Raw genomic sequence first — 17,943 nt, forward strand, 5'->3', positions numbered from 1 at the left:
GGAATAAAAACAATAACGGATTTATTAAAAGTATTTCGCGCCAATATTACGGAAGAAGACGTGAAAAAAATATATATTGGTATATTTAGCTCTTAATTTTAGCCATTCTCTAGACCAACACCTTCTTTTTTTTCTTTTTAAGACACAGAGCTAATGTCAACGCAAGAAATGCTTTGTCCGCATCCGTAATTTTTAACAACACAAAATATTTCGCTATTCACCCCACTTCAGACCGGATACAATAAACATCAAAAGACAATTCCCGGCGAAAGCTGTAAATAAATGAACTAATATTTGACAAACTTCATTTGAACGTTTGCGGCTGGTTTATTTATGTTTGCGGCCTTCCCAGGCCTTGCTCATCAAACACGTGACGAGCAAACGTTAAATTTGACAAACAAATTTGATCGTTTACAGGCACCTTTAGTCTATGGCAGTCTATGGATCGTGTGCCTGTTTTTGACGTTTGTATTGATTCCAAACCAAACATAACCTTATTTATTACAAAGTATGAATATTTTGTACTAATTCTAAATATCGTTATATTGCTTAGTTGGAAATATATTTTATATATAAATATGAATTGGTTTCGTGCTAGGCCGATTTTTAATTTAGCCGCCTTTCAGTGTGCTTCAAAATGTGTTTTCAACAACACTCCAAGTTTTATTGTGAGGCAAACCAAAATATCTTTTCCAAGCAATGTGCTTATAGCAGCTCCATATTCTGCACAGTCTGAAACATGCGAAGACTCTACAGGTAAGAGGCTTTTGGGCATATTATGGCCAGTATAATAATGTATCAATATTAACGGTTTGAAGATGCCTCAAACATCAAAAACGTACTGTGCAACGCTGTGAAAATATACTTTTCATGTATTTAAGTATGAGCTTTCATACTGATGATAGTCTTTTAACATCCATCCAATGTATTGTAAGTGAAAAGTATACAGGGTCATTTTTTTTTTTTTTATAGTGAATACCTCACAAGAGTCCCAACTGCTCCCGTCTGGAGCCAGTGAGACTATGGCATCCCCAATTGGGGGATGTTGTGAGGCTGAAGGTAAGTGGGGAAGGGAAAGAGGAAGGTGGGGAAGTACCTGGCTATTCAGATCTAGTCACTAAACACGGCTAAAGCCATTTGGAGCAACGTTTCAATTCTGAATGGTGGTCTTACACCAGGGCGATACTGGTAGTATCTTCCACTCTGGGTCATAGGACTATACAGCACGTTTTTAAAGTTTGTGTATGGTGTAGTCAATACTGATGCATTGTTTGAAGTACCTAAAGCAAATGGTTCATGAAAATCGATTTCATGTATTACTTATTAAGTAAAAGTATCTCGTACAGATTTAATATATTTTATGTATAGTGTATTTCCACATCATCTAAATATTAATTTATAATTATGAAAACAAGTATTAATCAACTCAACCCTCTTCAAATTACACTTAATTTACTGATAAACATTTATTATGTCTTAATTTAAAATATGTGCATTAATTTTTTTAGAGGAATTGCTGATGAAGATTTGCAAAGGTGACCCAACCCTCGAGAATAAATTACGGGTTATCATGTTGGAAATAGAGGTTATGCGACAAGACGGACGACAGGCTCCTGAAAATGAGAATATCAAACAACATCACTGGGAACATATTCTCTCCTTACCGTCTAGATCTGCCCGATTCAAATACCTAACCTTTTTATGGAAAAATGAAAAGAAAACAGAAAATACAAAGGTAAAAATTATATCATTTAGGCCCTTCTTCCAAAGGGATACACAAGTATCCAACACTCAATGATTAAAGTAAAAGATTATATTGGCGACTGCCGCCTTACATCTGCGCTCAGGTTCACGGAGGGCACGCGTTGCCGACATTTTGAAAAACTTGTCAGTGGTGCCGGTCTCCCGCAACTAGCCGGTCGAAGTCGTTACCACTCACGTTTTCGAGACTTTAAACACGGCGGAGATATTTATTTTATTTATTTTATTTCATTTAAACGCCCATAGGGCTTTTACATATAATAATGTACATCTTTATTTTTTAGTTATACATTTTATATAAAAAAAAATACATATAGATTACATATAAAAATGTCAGATTTAGCAAAATATAGGTTACATAAAATATAAGAGTTTAAAAAATTAGGTATGATAGAGTGCAAATAAGTGCGACAAAAAATATAAAATTTGCCAAAATCCTCCAAATCAACGATAATGTTAATAAGAAGGTATAAAATTAGTTGATAACAATAGTTTACAAAGTATGTAAAAATAGTTCGCACATACTCCGTTTAAAGTTGGCCAAGTTCAAATTATTGTCAAATACATTTATATTATTTAAGTATTTGTTACCAAGACTGTGTAAACGTTGTATTGGAGAGTGAAAACTATAGTTGGAATGAGATGTATGTATGTAAAATGTTGATATTTGCCTAGTTGTTCGTGTAGGTATGTGTAGATTTATTAAATGCAGGAGTTCACAACAATCGAATTTAGAGTTCAATAATTTTAATAAAAAGGTTAGGTCGTTTATTTTTCTTCTGTTTTCTAATGTCGGAATATTTAAATGATTCAATAATGACTGGTAATTTATGTGTTCTAAAGGGATGTTAAGTTTAAAATTGACGAAGCGTAGAAATTTTCTTTGAATTCTTTCAACATTATGAATATGTACATTGTAGAAGGGTGACCAAACTATGGAGTTATGTTCTATCAGGCTTCTAACAAGGGATATGTACAATAGTTTTATGATTTGTAAAGATTTAAAGTTTTTAATTGTTCTTAATATAAAACCTAATGTTTTCATACCCTTATTCACAGTTTGTTGAATGTGGGCCGTAAAGTCTAGTTTCTCATCCATTATTATGCCAAGATCTCGCATTTCCTTTACTCTTTCTAAATTTGTTTTATTTATTGAATAGCCAAAAAATTGTGATGTTTTTTTTCTGGAAAAGGTCAAAATTTTGCATTTTTCTACATTTAAATATAAATTGTTTTGTGAACACCACTTATTTAGCATGTCTATATTAGATTGAAGAACTTGACAGTCGTTTAATGAGGTTATTTCTTTATATAATTTAATATCGTCGGCGAATAGCAGTACATTGACATTTTCAAAGCAGTTGACTATGTCATTTATAAAAACAATAAATAAAATTGGGCCAAGATGACTACCTTGCGGTACGCCACTAGTGGCCAAAAATGGTTTAGATAAAAAAGATTTTATTTTAACAAGTAAAGTTCTACCAGATATGTAGCTACTTAACCAGCTTAACATATTTGCTCTGATTCCTATAGCATGAAGTTTTTGGATCAGTACTTTGTGAGACACTTTATCAAAGGCTTTCGAAAAATCAGTATATACACGGTGTCCGGAAACTCGTAGTACAAGCGGGAAACTGGAGAATCTACACCACATGGGGAACCCAAAAAAACATAAAGTTTTTTGATTTGAGCATTTTCAAAAAAAAAAAAAACAAAAAAAAAAATTTTTTCGGCTATTTTAGGGTTAAAGTTTTTTCTGGTGTTTAGGGTTGAATAACAGATGTTTTAACCCTGCAGAGCAGAAACATTTTATGATTACACCGGGTTAAATGAAGGGTGATTTCAAAATAATGCTTCAAATCCGAGTTTCTTCATTTGTTTTACTTTCAAATAGTTTTAATTAGTTGGGTACTTTGATCTTCAGTAATAATTTATAAGAATTTGATTAAAAAAAAAAAAAAAAAAAAAATCAACTTCAAACTCGATTTACTCGATAACGAAAGCTCAAATAAAAATAAAAAATACTACAAAATCGACTCCAAATGTGATGTAGATTCACCAGTTTCCCGCTTGTACTACGAGTTTCCGGACACCCTGTATACAGTCAACTTGTTTATTTTTAGAAAAAGACTCCAATATATAGTTTTGAAACAGTAGTAAATTTGTTGTAGTTGATCTACCTCTAATGAAGCCATGTTGTTTGTCATTTATTAATTTTGTTAGTGTAGGATATATTTCTTCCAAAACTAAAGATTCAAAGATTTTGGGTAATACAGATTGTATGCATATTGGTCGATAGTTTGAAATGTCAGTCTCGTCACCTTTTTTAAATATTGGAATAATATAGCTGGATTTCCAGTAGACGGGAAAATATCCAGAGGATAGTAGGTGGTTAAATAAAATGGTTAGTGGTTTAGACAATACGGAGGAGCACTGTTTTAGGAAAATTGGCGGGATGGTGTCCGGGCCTGCAGACTTGTTTATGTCTAAGGAATTTAATTTTTTTTTGCAAGATTCTTCGGTGATGTAGCAGTCTGTTAAATGTGTGGTTTTTTTGAATGTGTATGAAGGAATATTTTCTTCTAGTGTTTCATCATCATAAACATTTTTAAAGTCAGAAAAAAGATTTACAATGTCTTGCGTATTGTTGGCGTATTTGTCGTCCATGTGCATTTCTGGAGGATAGTCTGTGCTGTCGTTGTTTATTTTTTTAATAAATTTCCAGAGATTGTTCGAGTTTAAGGCTGTGTTCTCGATAGAATTTATATATGTTTTATAACAGATTTTAGAGAGATCTTTGCATTTTTTCCTATTTTCACTGAAATTTGTATAGTCGATTTTCTTCAGAGTTTTTTTGAATTTTTTATGAAGTATTTTTTTTTGTTGTAGTGAGGCTATTAGTTCTGATGAGAAGTAAGTTGGATATGTATGTTTTTTAGGAGTAAATAGTGGTACATATGATTTGATAGTGGTGGAGAATATTGAATATAGATTTTCTAAGGAATCGTCAGTATTAACATCAGACAAAAAAGACCAGTCAACATGCGAAAGATGAGAATTTATAGATTCAAAATCTGCTTTTTTGTAGTTGAGAGTTTTTTCAACGGGTTTCGGCTCGACGCCACATATATTTAACTTAATATAAAGAGGGGGGTTATGGTTATCAACAGGTAACAGAGGATCATTACATTTCTCAATGAACAATTTAGGATAATTTGATATTGCTAGATCTAGTAAGCGATCATTTATGTTGTATATAAAGTTATGTTGTAAAAGATTTAAAAAATTTGTCATATCTAAAATCTCACGTGCACGATCATTTTGACTTTCATTAACAATGAAACCACTATCACTTGTTTTCCATTTTAGGTTAGGGAGGTTGTAATCCCCGAGAATAATAATTTTAGAGTTAGGATATTTGTAGAGTAGATTTTCAACGTCTTCGCTGTGGCTTCGATAGTTTCCGGCATCAGATAGTGGCGGTGTGTATAAAGTTGCAATTATTATCTTTTCTACAGTGGTATCAATTTGTACAAATAGTTGTTCGAGTGTATTATTTTTTGTTTTGAGTTTTCTTGACATCAATTTCTTCTTTATTGCAATTAGTACTCCGCCTCCCCTTGTTTTGGAACTGGATTTAGAGTTTCTATCGCAGCGAAAAATTTTGTAGTTGTTGAGTCCGAGTTCTGTTGATTTTATTTCCGAGTCGAGCCAAGATATAAAAGAGTCTAGCAAAAATTTTAGTCTCATCGCTACCAGTGGCAGCTCGGGTGTACTAGAATGCTAACATTACAAAAAATTGCATTATTGACGGTGTTGTAGCTGAAAACGTCTTCGTTTTTTTTTGGAAATTCAGGTTTTTGTATGAAGATTTTCAAGAAAAAAATCAAATTTTCTAAAAAAAATAAAAAATCGTTTTGAAATAAACAATATCAATAAAGTTGAATTTTCAAACTTAGCACTCTATCACACTCAAAAGTCACGAGCCGCCACTTGTGTCAGACATTTTGTAACAATGCAAACAAAAGTCAACAAATAATGACAGCTACAGCAGTTGTGAGTGACTGAGTGTGGACTGTGCGCGGCAAGGTGTGTGCAATGTGAATACACAACTTCCTTGTCGGATACTTGCATATTCCTGTGGAAGAATGGCCTTATTTTCAGAAAATGTTGTTGTTTAGAAATATTATCCAGCAGCATGTAACTGGCAACATTATGCTATTCCCTATCATTGAAGTGACTTGCTAACTTTTCTATAATGTTAGCATCAAAAAAATAAATACATAATTTTTTATATTATCAATACACAACACAAAGGGAAATCTAGTCCCGTCAATGTGGAATCTGTTTGGATTTTTGAATTTGGAATTTGATTGAAATCATGTGATTCATGAAAATTTTTCATATTTTACAGCTCAAAAAAGAAGCTAGGAATAAAACGTTAGAGGAAGTAAGATTACAAAGAGCAACGGCAGACCCAAATGAAGAAAAGAACGAAATGGAATACAGTTTGACCAAAAACTCTATGTTTCTTAGAATTTATGATTCATCAATGAATGCTGGCTATAATCAAAGGTATAATTTAAAAATATTAATGTAACAATTTTTTTTACTTATTTAGTGAAATTCTGTAACAGTATTTTTAAATATTCTAGATTAATGCAAGCAATGCAATTTGGTGAAAAACTAGTTATTGATTGTTCCTATGATAAATATATGACACCAAATGAAGCAAGCAATGCGGGAAAGCAATTGACTTTTTCATTTGCCGAAAACCGTTTCCATGAGGATCCATTTGATTTGCATTACTGTAACTGCAATAAAGAATCTGGGAGCATAAAGCAGCTCTATAGAAATATTCCAACAATAGAAGAACCATGGTTTCCACTGCACATTCATCCTGAAAGTTACTTGGACTTATTTCCTAAAGAAAAACTCGTCTATTTAACCCCTCACTGCAGGGAAGAATTAACAAGCTTTGACCCCGATGCAATTTACATCATTGGGTGTATGGTTGATAAGGTCAGTAGTGTAACAATATATTATAAATTTGACTATGCGGGTCTTTTTTTCACATTCATTGCTTTTTAACATAAACTTTTCATATTTTCAGGCTTTTACTGAACCATTGTCTATGGGAAAAGCGAAAGAACAAAATATAAAAATGGCAAGGTTTCCATTAGATAGATACTTGCATTGGGGCTCAGGTTCTGGTAAGAGTCTGACCATCAATCAAGTTGTCAAAATTCTACTAGACCTTAAAGTCTCTGGTGATTGGAATCATGCTTTAAAACATGTCCCAAGCAGAAAAATTTACTCAAATACAGATAGAAGAGAGACGAAACCCCTTTGGAAGTCAAAATTCACCTCAACCAGTCATGACTATGCGAAGGAAGAGAAGGGTCCACAATCTAGAGATAATAATTACGAAAGGAGAGAAAAGGATTTACAAACCGATAATGATTACGGAAGGAGAGAGAGGGGTCTTAAATTCAGTGATAATTATAAAAGGGAAGAAATAGTTCCACGCCGTAATACTGCTTATGAAAGGAGGGAAAAAGGTTTTCAATCCACTGTTAATAGCTATGAAGGAAGGGAAAGGGCTACTCCATTCAATAATAATCATGAGAAGAGAGAAAGGGCTTCACAACCCAGTGGTGGTTATGAAAGAGGGCAACAATTCAGTGCTAATAATGATGAAAGAAGAGAGAGAGGTTCACAATCCAGTGGTGATTATAGAAGGAGAGAGAGGGGCTCGCAACTCAATGACAATTACAAAAGAGAAGAGGATCCACAAACCAGTGGTAACTATGGAAGGAAAGAGAGGGGTTCGCAATTCAATGAAAATTACAAAAGAGATTCACAACCAAGTGGTGGATATGGAAGAAAAGATGGAGGTGAACAATCTGATGATGTCCAGACTGAAAAGGTTCATCGAAAAATTCCTTCTGGATTCCAGAAAAGGAAAATACTTACAATGCGCAATTTATTTGATGATACTTCTAAGTAAATATCTTATAATAGTATAATATTACGTAGTAACCTTTTAATTAGAAATCCTTTAAAATATAATAACTTTAGAATGTTTATCAAATGTTGTTTTTATTTTCCTTTTACATGTGAACAAACATTTGAATGACATTTAATAATGACCAGCTTCCGGTCACAAAATGTTTTGGATCTTTTTTTTTTATATTAACTCCACACAGGAGGCCCTGAAGAAAATAATTTCCCTCAGGGCCTATGTCATCTTTGGGGATGCTGTGTGGAGGGTCTTTTTGTGGAGAGGAAGGAGTGAACATGGGTCTTGAAGAGTCCCATGTTGTAGGAGGGAGGAAACACAGAGGCCTGCATTTCGTTCCACAGCCGAGCTGTTGAACTTAAGAACGAATCGTAGAAGCGACCCGTTCTCATGTGACAAATGTCAACCGTGTACAAATGTTGGGCGCGCGTTTGGCGTGTATCCCGACTATGCACCGGTGCCGAAGGGATCAATGACGCTAGTTCCTCAGAGCATCTTCCATTGTAATACCGATAGAACAAGGACAGCATACCTACCTGACGCCTGTGCTCTAAGGATTGCAGTCTGTTTGTTAAGATTGGGGAATCTATCAAACGAACCGCCCGTATTTGCACAGAGTCAAGGGTTTTTTTCAGGTATTTAGGGGCTCCGGACCAGAGATGGCTGCCAAATTCGACAGTAGGGCGCACTTGCGATTTGTACAGGGTCAGCAGTTGTGTACTATTAAAGTATCTGCGGGCCCTGTACAGTACGCCCAGCTTCTGAGAGGCCAGCTTTACTCTGGCTTCGATGGAGCCCCCGTACCTGAGCTGGTCACTTATAGTTACACCAAGCATATCAATGGAAGGCCTGTTCGGAAGATTGCTTCCGCTGAAGGAGACTAGATTATCATTTAGATCCCTTTTTTCTTTAAAGTAGTGATTTGTCATTATGCCCTTCTGGTTTAGAACATTAAATTTAAATTTTAATTAGCTTATCTTTGTCTTTTGTTAGAAATAGGGACAAAATTTCTATCGTAAGGATTTTAAATTTTGCATTGTGCCAAACTCTATGACACAATTACAGCCATTGTGAAATGTGTATTTTGGGATAAATAACATTAACGGGATAAAAAAAACACAAATTTTATTTTGTATTTTATTAGTAGGGTCACAGTTATCACAATAAATAAATCCTTAATTCCGTCGTCTCCGAACTCTGGATATTCTCCAAGCATTTGGCTCTTCATATTTGTTGTAGAGAGGTTCCAATCTTTGGTTCTTCTTGAACTTTGAGAGTTTGGTTGGATCAGAGAATTTAAAGAAAGCCGGAGCAAATTCCACCAGCCATTTAGGATCAATGGTGGTCACTTCGCGCATATATTCTTTTGTAGTTTGTACCAACTCATGGTAAATGACCCTGAAAATCAGAAGTATAATTTTAGCATCTTCAGTTCATTTCGACAATACAGTAGCGGGTTAGAAATACTATCTTTGAATCTAGAGTTTGCAAATTCAACTTGAATGCAAAAATGTTCCATCAATTCTTTGCTGAGCAGAAATAATAACTCTTTTAGTCACATTAATTCTGTTGGAAATTTCACATCTCACGACAATATGATGTGTTGGTAAATTATATTCGATAAAAATAGTATTTTCTATTCGCGTGGGGATAAGAAATTGTATAAGGCAATAAAATAAAGAAGGGATAATTACCATTCAGGTTGTCGGTTGAAAAGTGCACTGGATGGATGAATGTATACTACTTGACTGTCCACTAGAGTCCTGTAACCTTCCTGTGGATCCTTTTTGGCAGCATTCCGGAAGAATCCAGAGCATACTGTTTTTTGAACTCTGACAGTGTTTTTGCCGGCAGATACAACGTCAAGTTTGTGCCTAGAAAAAAAATTAAATTAAGCATTAAAAGTGGCACATTTTATTGAAATGACCATACACTAACTAAATAGGCATGCACTAATAGTGTAAGTATTACAGAAGCACGTAAGTATTATAGAATTAAAAACAACATGCTAGTTAGTTACCTGTCCATAATACCAAGCAGCTGTTTCCTCACATCCTGGGCTCTTTTCAGAGTTCTGATCTGCACAAAGTTTTCATAACACCAAGCATTGGAAAACTTGTTATTCCTCCAACTATTATATACAGCCAAGAGCGTTAGATGGTCTCCTTCGGCCTGGTTAAATTTTGCTTTCTTTTGATCGGCTAGGGCTTGCTTATCCTTTGGGCGGTAAAATACGTTCTGAACGCTCAGCATTGATACAACAGTTAGGATTTCATCAGAACATTGCAGCGCAACAGACATGATCAAGATTTTAGAAAGATTAGGCTCCAGGGGAAATTCAGCCATCTGGAAAAGGAGTATTATAAAACAACTAAAGTTACTACATAGATTTGGCTACAGAAATTCTTAATTGGGTCATCAGGTAAAAGGGGTGAAATAAACAATAATTTACTTGTAAAGGGATAGGTACGTTGTTTTTGTGCTTTCTTTTCCTTCTCAAGTCAATATTTCAAACAGCTTTGCGGGGTATCCATTCATTGCATGCATTATCTGCCCTGATGATGGATGCTGCAAAGCTGTCCTAAACATTTACTCGAGAAGAAAGTGCTCCTTCTCAACAACCCAATATAATGTTGAAAGCGTAGAGAAATTAGCAATTTAATTAATATTCATACCCTTCTTCCCAATCTGGTGAGCAAACCCTCGGAATCGAGGGCGGAGAGGGAGTGCAGTTGTTCCAGGGCCATGATGAGAGACTCTACCGGAGGAGCGTCCATGAAGTCAAAATGCAAAAGATCATTAATTCCCATCGTTTTTAATTGTAAAACCTAAAAAATAAAATAATTTAGTATCAGAAATCAAAGGTAATATAGTTTATTGTGCGCAGTATATGTAGGAAGTTGGAATTTTTACAGTAGTAGCCAGGTTGGTTCTCTGAATTTCGGGTACTGGAGTTGGTAACATTTCATCTCTGTAGGCTCGCTCCGTGTAGAGGCGGTATGTCTTCCCTGGACCCGTTCTGCCGGCCCTTCCAGCTCTTTGTTTGGCAGCTGCCTGCAGAATTAAACATTCATTACACATTTGACTAAATTACAAAACTGGATACATACTATGAACAGTAAATAATGTAAACAATGCAAGACAACAGCATTACTCTGCCGGGAATGTATGTAGTATTTACCTGTGATATAGGAGTAACCACCAATGAATCCATTCCAGTTTTAGAGTTGTAAACTTTCTGTTTGACAAATCCAGGGTCCACCACATAGTAGATACCGTCTATAGTAAGGGATGTCTCGGCAATATTAGTGGCTATGACCACCTTGCGGCTCCCCGGTGGGGCCGGTTCGAAGATTCGGGTCTGCATCTCAGAAGGCAGCGCAGAATAGACAGGAAGGATAATAAGGTCAGGTACATCGGGACCCAAGGATTTCATACGTTCATACAAAATTTCGCATGCAGTGTCGATTTCTTCCTGACCAGTGAGGAAGAGTAGAATATCACCGGGAGGTTCTCGCAAGTGAATTTGCATCACAGTTATTAAAGAGGCATCCAAGTAATCTGTTTCCGGCTCTTTAGTGTATAACACTTCCACGGGGAATGTTCGTCCGGGAATAGTAAAGATGGGAGCTTCAAAGAAATACTGCGAGAATTTGACAGCGTCCAGTGTTGCAGACGTCACAATCAGTTTGAGTTCAGGTCTCCTTTGCACTGCTTGCTTCAACAACCCAAACAGTACGTCTGTGTGAATGGTTCTCTCGTGAGCTTCGTCCAACATTATCACTGAGTAACCCTTTAAATCTAAATCCATCAAACATTCCCTTAACAACATACCATCTGTCATGTACCTGAAATAAATTTATAAAAATATAATTAGCAATCAATTTTTAATTTTATTCTATAAACTAGCTGTACCCCTCGAAGCGTTACTGTGACTCAGTCTGTCTGTACAGATAGAGAAACAATAGCGCGTGTTGCTTTTACGCCCAACAGATGGCGCTGTTTTTGAAAAAAAAGTTTTTACCTGTCACAGGTGAAATCTATATGATATAGGTATGCATATAAAAACAAACACGTTGTCAAATGCAATATTGTGCCAAAATTTCAAAGCAATCGGTGAAGAGCTTTTGGAGATTTAAGATTTTGAACAAACAAACATTTTTATTTATATAGATAGATGGTAGAAAAGTAAATAGTAAAACTTACTTAATCACGGTTTCAGGACTTGTGCAGTCTTCGAAACGAATAGTATATCCAACCTCTTGTCCTAACCTACAGCCAAACTCTTCTGCCACTCGTTTGGCTACCGACATGGCTGCCACCCTACGGGGCTGGGTGCAACCTATCTTGCCTCTCGCAGTGAAGCCAAATTCTGCCAGATATTGGGTGATTTGGGTTGTTTTTCCGGATCCGGTTTCTCCAATTACAATCAAGATTTGATTATCAGAAACTGCCTAAAAATAATGTAACAGTGACATTAATTAACATACATAAATATATTCTCAAAAACCAACACACATATTAAATCCAGTCAAATGAAAGTTACCTTTGTTAGCTCGTCTTTGAGTTTGTAAATAGGAAGAGATTGGCGTTGTTCTAGTATGGTGAGATTTGTTTTCTTTCCGAATGAAGACTTTTTGCCACCAATGACATGTTTTTTCCACTCCGGCAAGTCTTGCGCAGACATCCCTAGGCCTCTCATGTTGGCCGCAAGTGCCCGACCGTCAGCTTCAGGAAGCGGGTCTATCCAGTTCTTGTTGAGGCCTGTGGGCAAGGCTTCCATTTCTTGTTCTCTTTGCAACATCTTCACTTCTCTCCTTTCTTTGGCGAGAGCAGACTGCATCATGGCAGCTTGAGCGAGAGAACCATCGGGATTTTTGACAATTCTTACGGGTGAGAGATCGTGGAGAGCCCTTCCGTGGCCCTGTAAGAATGGCGGCTCATCCTCTACTATTTCTATTTCAATGTCAGCCTCCCCGTCTTCATCCTTGGGCAGAAGGCCCGTTTCTTCGTCAAAATCAGGGAGCTCACTTTTATCAACAACACCTGAAGATATCATCTGTTTTATTTCCCACCTTTCCGGACTGGATATTCTAGTGACACGTTTCCTACTAGAATCATCGTCTGCGTCAATAGCTGTGGGTAACCCGTGCAGGACAGAGGGACCAGATGGCCGGTCAGGATTACGTCCATCTTGTTCAGGCTAAAAGACAAACAAGTTATTAATTTTAAAAGTATTGTTTACAAGGAATTCATAATCAATTATAAAACAAGGGCTGAACGTTGAGAGATTAATTTAACATAAATAATACCTTTAAGTGATCGTGGGAAGTTGGATTCAAATCTTTCCCGGTTTCCTGACAAACGTCTTTCATCGACAAAGAAACTTTTTGACCTGCAAATGATATTATTTTCACCTGAAAACAACAAAAAATCACTATAAAATACTACATGACATAAAAATGTAATTATCAAATAAAGTTACAATCTATTTCGTTTTATTGATAAACAGGTTTTATACCTGATAGATAACTAACTATATACTTATAAAATATAACTTACTGCCAAAAGAGAAAGGAGAATTTCCTTTAATTTAATATATCATTACATAATATTATATTCAACACAATACCAGTTTACCAACAAGAGTTCATTGAACTGAATGTTTACAAAGATGAAAATACCTTGACTTTCTCTCCTCGGCTGACCACATCAGACACGTTGGTGACTCGACCCTCCGCTCGCAGCTGGGAGATGTGCACCAGCCCCTCCCAACGCTTCTTCACACCCTCGATTTGAACAAAACACCCAAAGGGGACAATGTTTGCTACTTTAGCAGAGTAAATCTAAATGAAAAAATATATTATACAATTATTACTTTGATGATGTTGACAAATGCAAAAGGTTTTAATGGGATATAAGCTTAATACGGGAGGCCAAAAATAAAGTGAACAATTTTTTTAAAGCTTTACATTCAGTGATGATTTTAATTATTAAACATCTATCTTCTACATAAATAAAAATGTAAATGTTCATTTTATTTAAAATCTTAAATCTCCCAAAGTTCTACACCGATTGCCTTGAAATTTTGACACAATGTTGCATTCAAATAAGCATGTGTTTTTATATGCCTATATTATATAGATGTCACCCATGACAGGTAAAAACATGCTTTTGGATGTTGGATGTAAAAGCAACATACATTATTGTTTCTATATATGCAGACAGACAGAGCCACAGCTACGCGGGGCGAGGTACAGCTACGCGGGGCGAGGTACAGCTACGCGGGGCGAGGTACAGCTAGTATTATAATAAAATTCAAACGGAGAAATAAAATATAATGTACTACTTCGGTTAACATGTATTACCGAAGCGCCCTTAAAGTGATTTTCCCACCAAAATGGCTCTGAAGAAGTAATCCAATCATTATTATTAGTTTAGTAACGTAAGCCTCATTTTCACAGAAAATAAGTCAATTCAAGTTCAATCTGGAGCTTTAAGCTACCAGTACTCCAGCACTTGACACTACTTCTGACCAACAGGTATTTTAAAAACATCTTTTACAATTTGAATAAATTATATACCTTTCCTGGCTCTGGATCATCTTTCATTTCGGAGTTATTGGGACCTCTCTGGTTAAATCTTTTTGGGGAATCGTCAATCCTATTCCTGCCCCCAGCATTTTCCCTGAAGCCTCCCCTTCTTTCATTGGACTTGGATCTCGATCGCTTTCTATCCTGTGCCTTCGATTGTTTTCTGTCTTTGGATCTTGACCGTGACCTCCTACGTTCGAATGATCGAGATCGGGACCTTTTCCTGTCCCTTGATTTCGACCTGCGTTTATCCTTGTAGTAAGATTTATGAACTCGAGAAGAATTTTTATCTCTGGATCTTGAACGAATCTTTCGATCTCGACTCCTGCTACGTTGTTCCCTTTTAGGGCTTCTGCTGCGTTGATCTCTTTTGGGACTTCTACTGCGTTGATCCCTTCTAGGACTTCTGCTGCGTTGATCCCTTTTAGGGCTTCTATTACGGTGCTCTCGTTTTGGACTTCTACTTCGGCTTTTTTTATCTTTTTTAATGGCAGATTTACTGTGTTTTTGAGAGTCAGATTTAAACTTGGAAGAGCTGGGCTTTGGTTCAACTCCTTCAGTAATTCTTTCCAGTTTTGAAGGTATTTTCAGACCGGTTGAGGGAGCTAATGCCTCCAGTGCAGCCATAGCATCATCCACCACTGTGTCCCCCTTCTTACGTAAACCAGATCCAACATTATCAGATTCGTTTTTGAAAACCTTAGAACTTGTCATTCTTTTATTTTTAGGGGCAGGCTCCTCCTCTTCATCGCTTGACGGTGGTTCACTTAAAGGCATTGGTTTATCATTTGGTATGGCCAAACCTGGAAACTTGACTGCCATCATGTCGTGCTGACTGGTATTAATTGATCCACCATCTCTTACAATGTTTTTTGGAGGTCTCATATGCTGAATGATTCTTAACAAGTTTGCCACAAATGAGTCTGAGAAATTGGCACCATTTTCCGATAAAACTTTTTTAAATGTCTCTAATGTATTATGGTTTTCCGATAAATCGATGATAAATTCAGCTTAAATATGAAAAAAAAAACATACATTAGCGAGTGAAAGTACAAGAGTTAAATACTTTACTTTATTATAAGTTACTTTAAATAAAGCTTACCTAAATCTTTGTCATTTATACCATGATGGTTGTCCAACTCCGTACATATCTTGGAAACCAGGGAAAGGTGTTCCAAACGCAGAACTTCATCCATTTTATGGTTATGTTGCGTTTGCTTAGTCCTGAAGTCTTTTGAAAAAATATTTACATAGCAATATATTAAAATAAATATCAGTTTATATTCACAATTATTTACTTTTGCTTACTAGTAAACGTCAAGCAAACGTTTTTATTTTATTTTGATAGCAACGCTAGCGAAACCATTGACAAAATTTGAAGCATAAATAAACCAATCACATTTGAAGTTTGAAGGATAAACTCCATAGAAATAGAAAATGTCAACTACCACCTAATACTAAATCACACAGAGCGATTTTAGTTGATCAAGTCGGCGTTGAATGACACTTGAAAGCTAATCGACAAGTTAGTGTGAAAGCCTTTCAACAGAGTTGATCAAGTTTTTAGTTGAGCGACAAAAGTTGAAAGCCCGTCTACTTTTGTTGTACAAGTATGAGTCATCGTTCGATTTTCCTGCTGAATCGAAACGTGTGTACATATTTACATATGTTTCAAGTCGCTTGCGATTTTTAGGTTAAAGTTGCCGTAAGACGTTCCTAGTGAGTGGTTTATTTATGCGTACCTAGTACCTACCATCATGGTATCTACTTCAATGAAAGAATGTATTAAGTGGTCGGATGTCGGATGATATGATGTTCAGATTTATGCACTGCAATTAATAATATTATTTTTGAAATGTTACTGTGTAAATGAGTAGTTATTATTGTTAAATAACACGTCTCTGAATGTTACAAAAAATAATTATTTTTTATCTTCATAACAAATTTTAGGGCATCAACTATTACAACGAACACTTCTTTTATTAACAATTGTATCGTATTTTTTGGAACTCTGTGCATATAAGCCAGACTTGAAAAAGAATTCCCCGTTGCCAGGTATCTTAGCGTAATTTGTAACATAGTTTTTGCCGGGACAGCCGTGCGTATAACTGTGTCCTTGTTTTGGATTTTTTCTTGATTTTTTTACAGTACATCAAATTGTTCTTCCGAAATTCGCAAATGATTGCGATAGTCTTCGGTATCTTTTATCGCCTTATAATCCATTTTTTGAACTTTATTGAAAGGCTGTTCACACTTGTCGATTAGCTTTCAAGTGGCATTCAACTCTGACTTGATCAACTAAATTGCTATGTGGAAGGGGTATTACACATTGGGCCAGCGCATTAACCCAATGTGTACTGGCAGCATAGTATTAAAAAAAATTATAGTAATGCGAATCCATTGACAATATTTTAAATATAGGATAAACTCCGTAGAAAAAAAGGAAAAAAAGTAATAATGTATGTAACCAATAATGAATTAGACATTTGTAAACTTGGATGTACAAATGACTAAAATAAAATAAAACGAATGGCTCGAAACTAGAAACATTATAGCGATTCAGACGTTTTAATTTTAGTTGATCAACTTTTATTGAACGATAAGATTTCTAATGGCGGTCCAGACAGTGCGATTTTAGTTAAACTACTTTTATTGAACGTCAAAAATTGAATAGGATTTCATTCAGACGTTTCAGTTTAACTTCTGAAATTATTTGTGCGTGCGTCTCTATAATTTTTGACATTTTGCGAAACGAACTTGAGAACATGTCATTGAAAAAGCATAAAACGTCCTCTTTGGGTTAGAAAATGGATTCCAAGCATAATCGAATTAGGTGCATGTAATACTATTTTGAGAGATATAGCATTACAATATTAAAAGATACTGAAGGGAATCGAAATCATTTACAAAATTCGGATAAACAATTTGGTAAAGTTGCCAAATTCCGCTGCACGCATAATACTTTAATGTATAAATAACATTATTTGATTTCAACTTAATTAATACTAAAAAAAAAAAAAAAAATCGGGGAGATGAAAGTACATTTATTTGTTTGGTTTATTGAAAGAATTTCTCAGAAAAATCAACTTAGTACGCGATTGAGATAAAATGGAACTTGAATGCATCTTTACCATTTCCCCGGAAATAAGTAATTGTTTCTTGCAGTAGGTAATTAATTTGAAACCAAGTGTTATTTTTTTAAATTTTTCATTTTGGGTTATAACTAGGGCTGCCACCTTTCAAAAACAGTAGACCCGGAGATTTTAGAAATATAGTTTTTTTTATTAATATAAAACTTTTTTTAGTATGATTTATTTAATTTAGGCAAAATGTCATGGTAAAATACCATTGATAATGTTTTTTTTAAATATAAATGACCTAGCTAGTGCTAAGCTGACTTGGACCAGCTTGACACTTAAAGGTTTCTTCAAAAACTTCAAAAATTCTTGGCAATTCATATTGTAATTAATCTTCACAATTAACTCTGCCTTCACCATATCCACTGACAAGCAGTTTTCACTCGTCTGTCCACAAATTTCCCATTAAAGAAAAAAATCGCGTTCG

At 35.4% G+C, this 17,943-nt stretch overlaps 2 protein-coding genes across 5 annotated transcripts; one reads left to right on the forward strand and one right to left on the reverse strand.

The window, feature by feature from the left end:
* The first annotated feature begins 436 nt into the window (after positions 1-436).
* rswl (tRNA methyltransferase roswell) lies at positions 437-7,827 on the forward strand. Of its 2 annotated transcripts, XM_089634534.1 has the most exons (6): positions 437-464; positions 627-756; positions 1,509-1,735; positions 6,179-6,339; positions 6,420-6,786; positions 6,878-7,827. In XM_089634534.1, the coding sequence occupies exons 1-6, from the start codon at positions 441-443 to the stop codon at positions 7,772-7,774; spliced, it is 1,806 nt and encodes a 601-aa protein (XP_089490660.1). In that variant the 5' UTR covers positions 437-440; the 3' UTR covers positions 7,775-7,827. The 2 variants fall into 2 exon arrangements, with proteins under 2 accessions (XP_089490660.1, XP_089490659.1); XM_089634533.1 differs by having other exon boundaries at positions 439-756.
* A 1,108-nt stretch (positions 7,828-8,935) lies between these two features.
* pea (ATP-dependent RNA helicase pea) lies at positions 8,936-16,244 on the reverse strand. 3 transcript variants are annotated; one of them, XM_089635072.1, is made up of 13 exons: positions 16,133-16,244; positions 15,482-15,610; positions 14,371-15,389; positions 13,471-13,632; positions 13,099-13,203; positions 12,333-12,989; positions 11,993-12,240; positions 10,968-11,634; positions 10,700-10,840; positions 10,462-10,614; positions 9,807-10,132; positions 9,481-9,660; positions 8,936-9,184 (listed from the first exon to the last, which is right to left on the reverse strand). In XM_089635072.1, exons 2-13 carry the CDS (start codon positions 15,573-15,575, stop codon positions 8,962-8,964), a joined length of 3,975 nt encoding a protein of 1,324 aa, XP_089491198.1. In that variant the 5' UTR covers positions 15,576-15,610; positions 16,133-16,244; the 3' UTR covers positions 8,936-8,961. The 3 variants fall into 3 exon arrangements, with proteins under 3 accessions (XP_089491198.1, XP_089491197.1, XP_089491196.1); XM_089635071.1 differs by lacking the exon at positions 16,133-16,244 and adding an exon at positions 15,779-15,818; XM_089635070.1 differs by lacking the exon at positions 16,133-16,244 and having other exon boundaries at positions 15,482-15,765.
* Between the last annotated feature and the right edge of the window lie 1,699 nt (positions 16,245-17,943).

This window comes from Hesperophylax consimilis, chromosome 8 (assembly GCF_061612785.1).
Source record: "Hesperophylax consimilis isolate HC1 chromosome 8, BYU_Hcon_1.0, whole genome shotgun sequence".
Classification (NCBI taxonomy): domain Eukaryota; kingdom Metazoa; phylum Arthropoda; class Insecta; order Trichoptera; family Limnephilidae; genus Hesperophylax; species Hesperophylax consimilis.

Excerpts from the sequence above, each read along its gene's own strand:
- rswl (XM_089634533.1), top strand. The coding sequence starts at position 441 with ATGGATCGTGTGCCTGTTTTTGACGTTTGTATTGATTCCAAACCAAAC. Across the intron at positions 6,340-6,419 it reads AATGCTGGCTATAATCAAAG|ATTAATGCAAGCAATGCAAT; the intron begins GTATAATTTAAA and ends TAAATATTCTAG. Across the intron at positions 6,787-6,877 it reads TTGGGTGTATGGTTGATAAG|GCTTTTACTGAACCATTGTC; the intron begins GTCAGTAGTGTA and ends TCATATTTTCAG.
- pea (XM_089635072.1), bottom strand. The coding sequence starts at position 15,575 with ATGGATGAAGTTCTGCGTTTGGAACACCTTTCCCTGGTTTCCAAGATA. Across the intron at positions 12,990-13,098 it reads CTTCCCACGATCACTTAAAG|CCTGAACAAGATGGACGTAA; the intron begins GTATTATTTATG and ends TTTGTCTTTTAG. Across the intron at positions 11,635-11,992 it reads AGTCCTGAAACCGTGATTAA|GTACATGACAGATGGTATGT; the intron begins GTAAGTTTTACT and ends AATTTATTTCAG.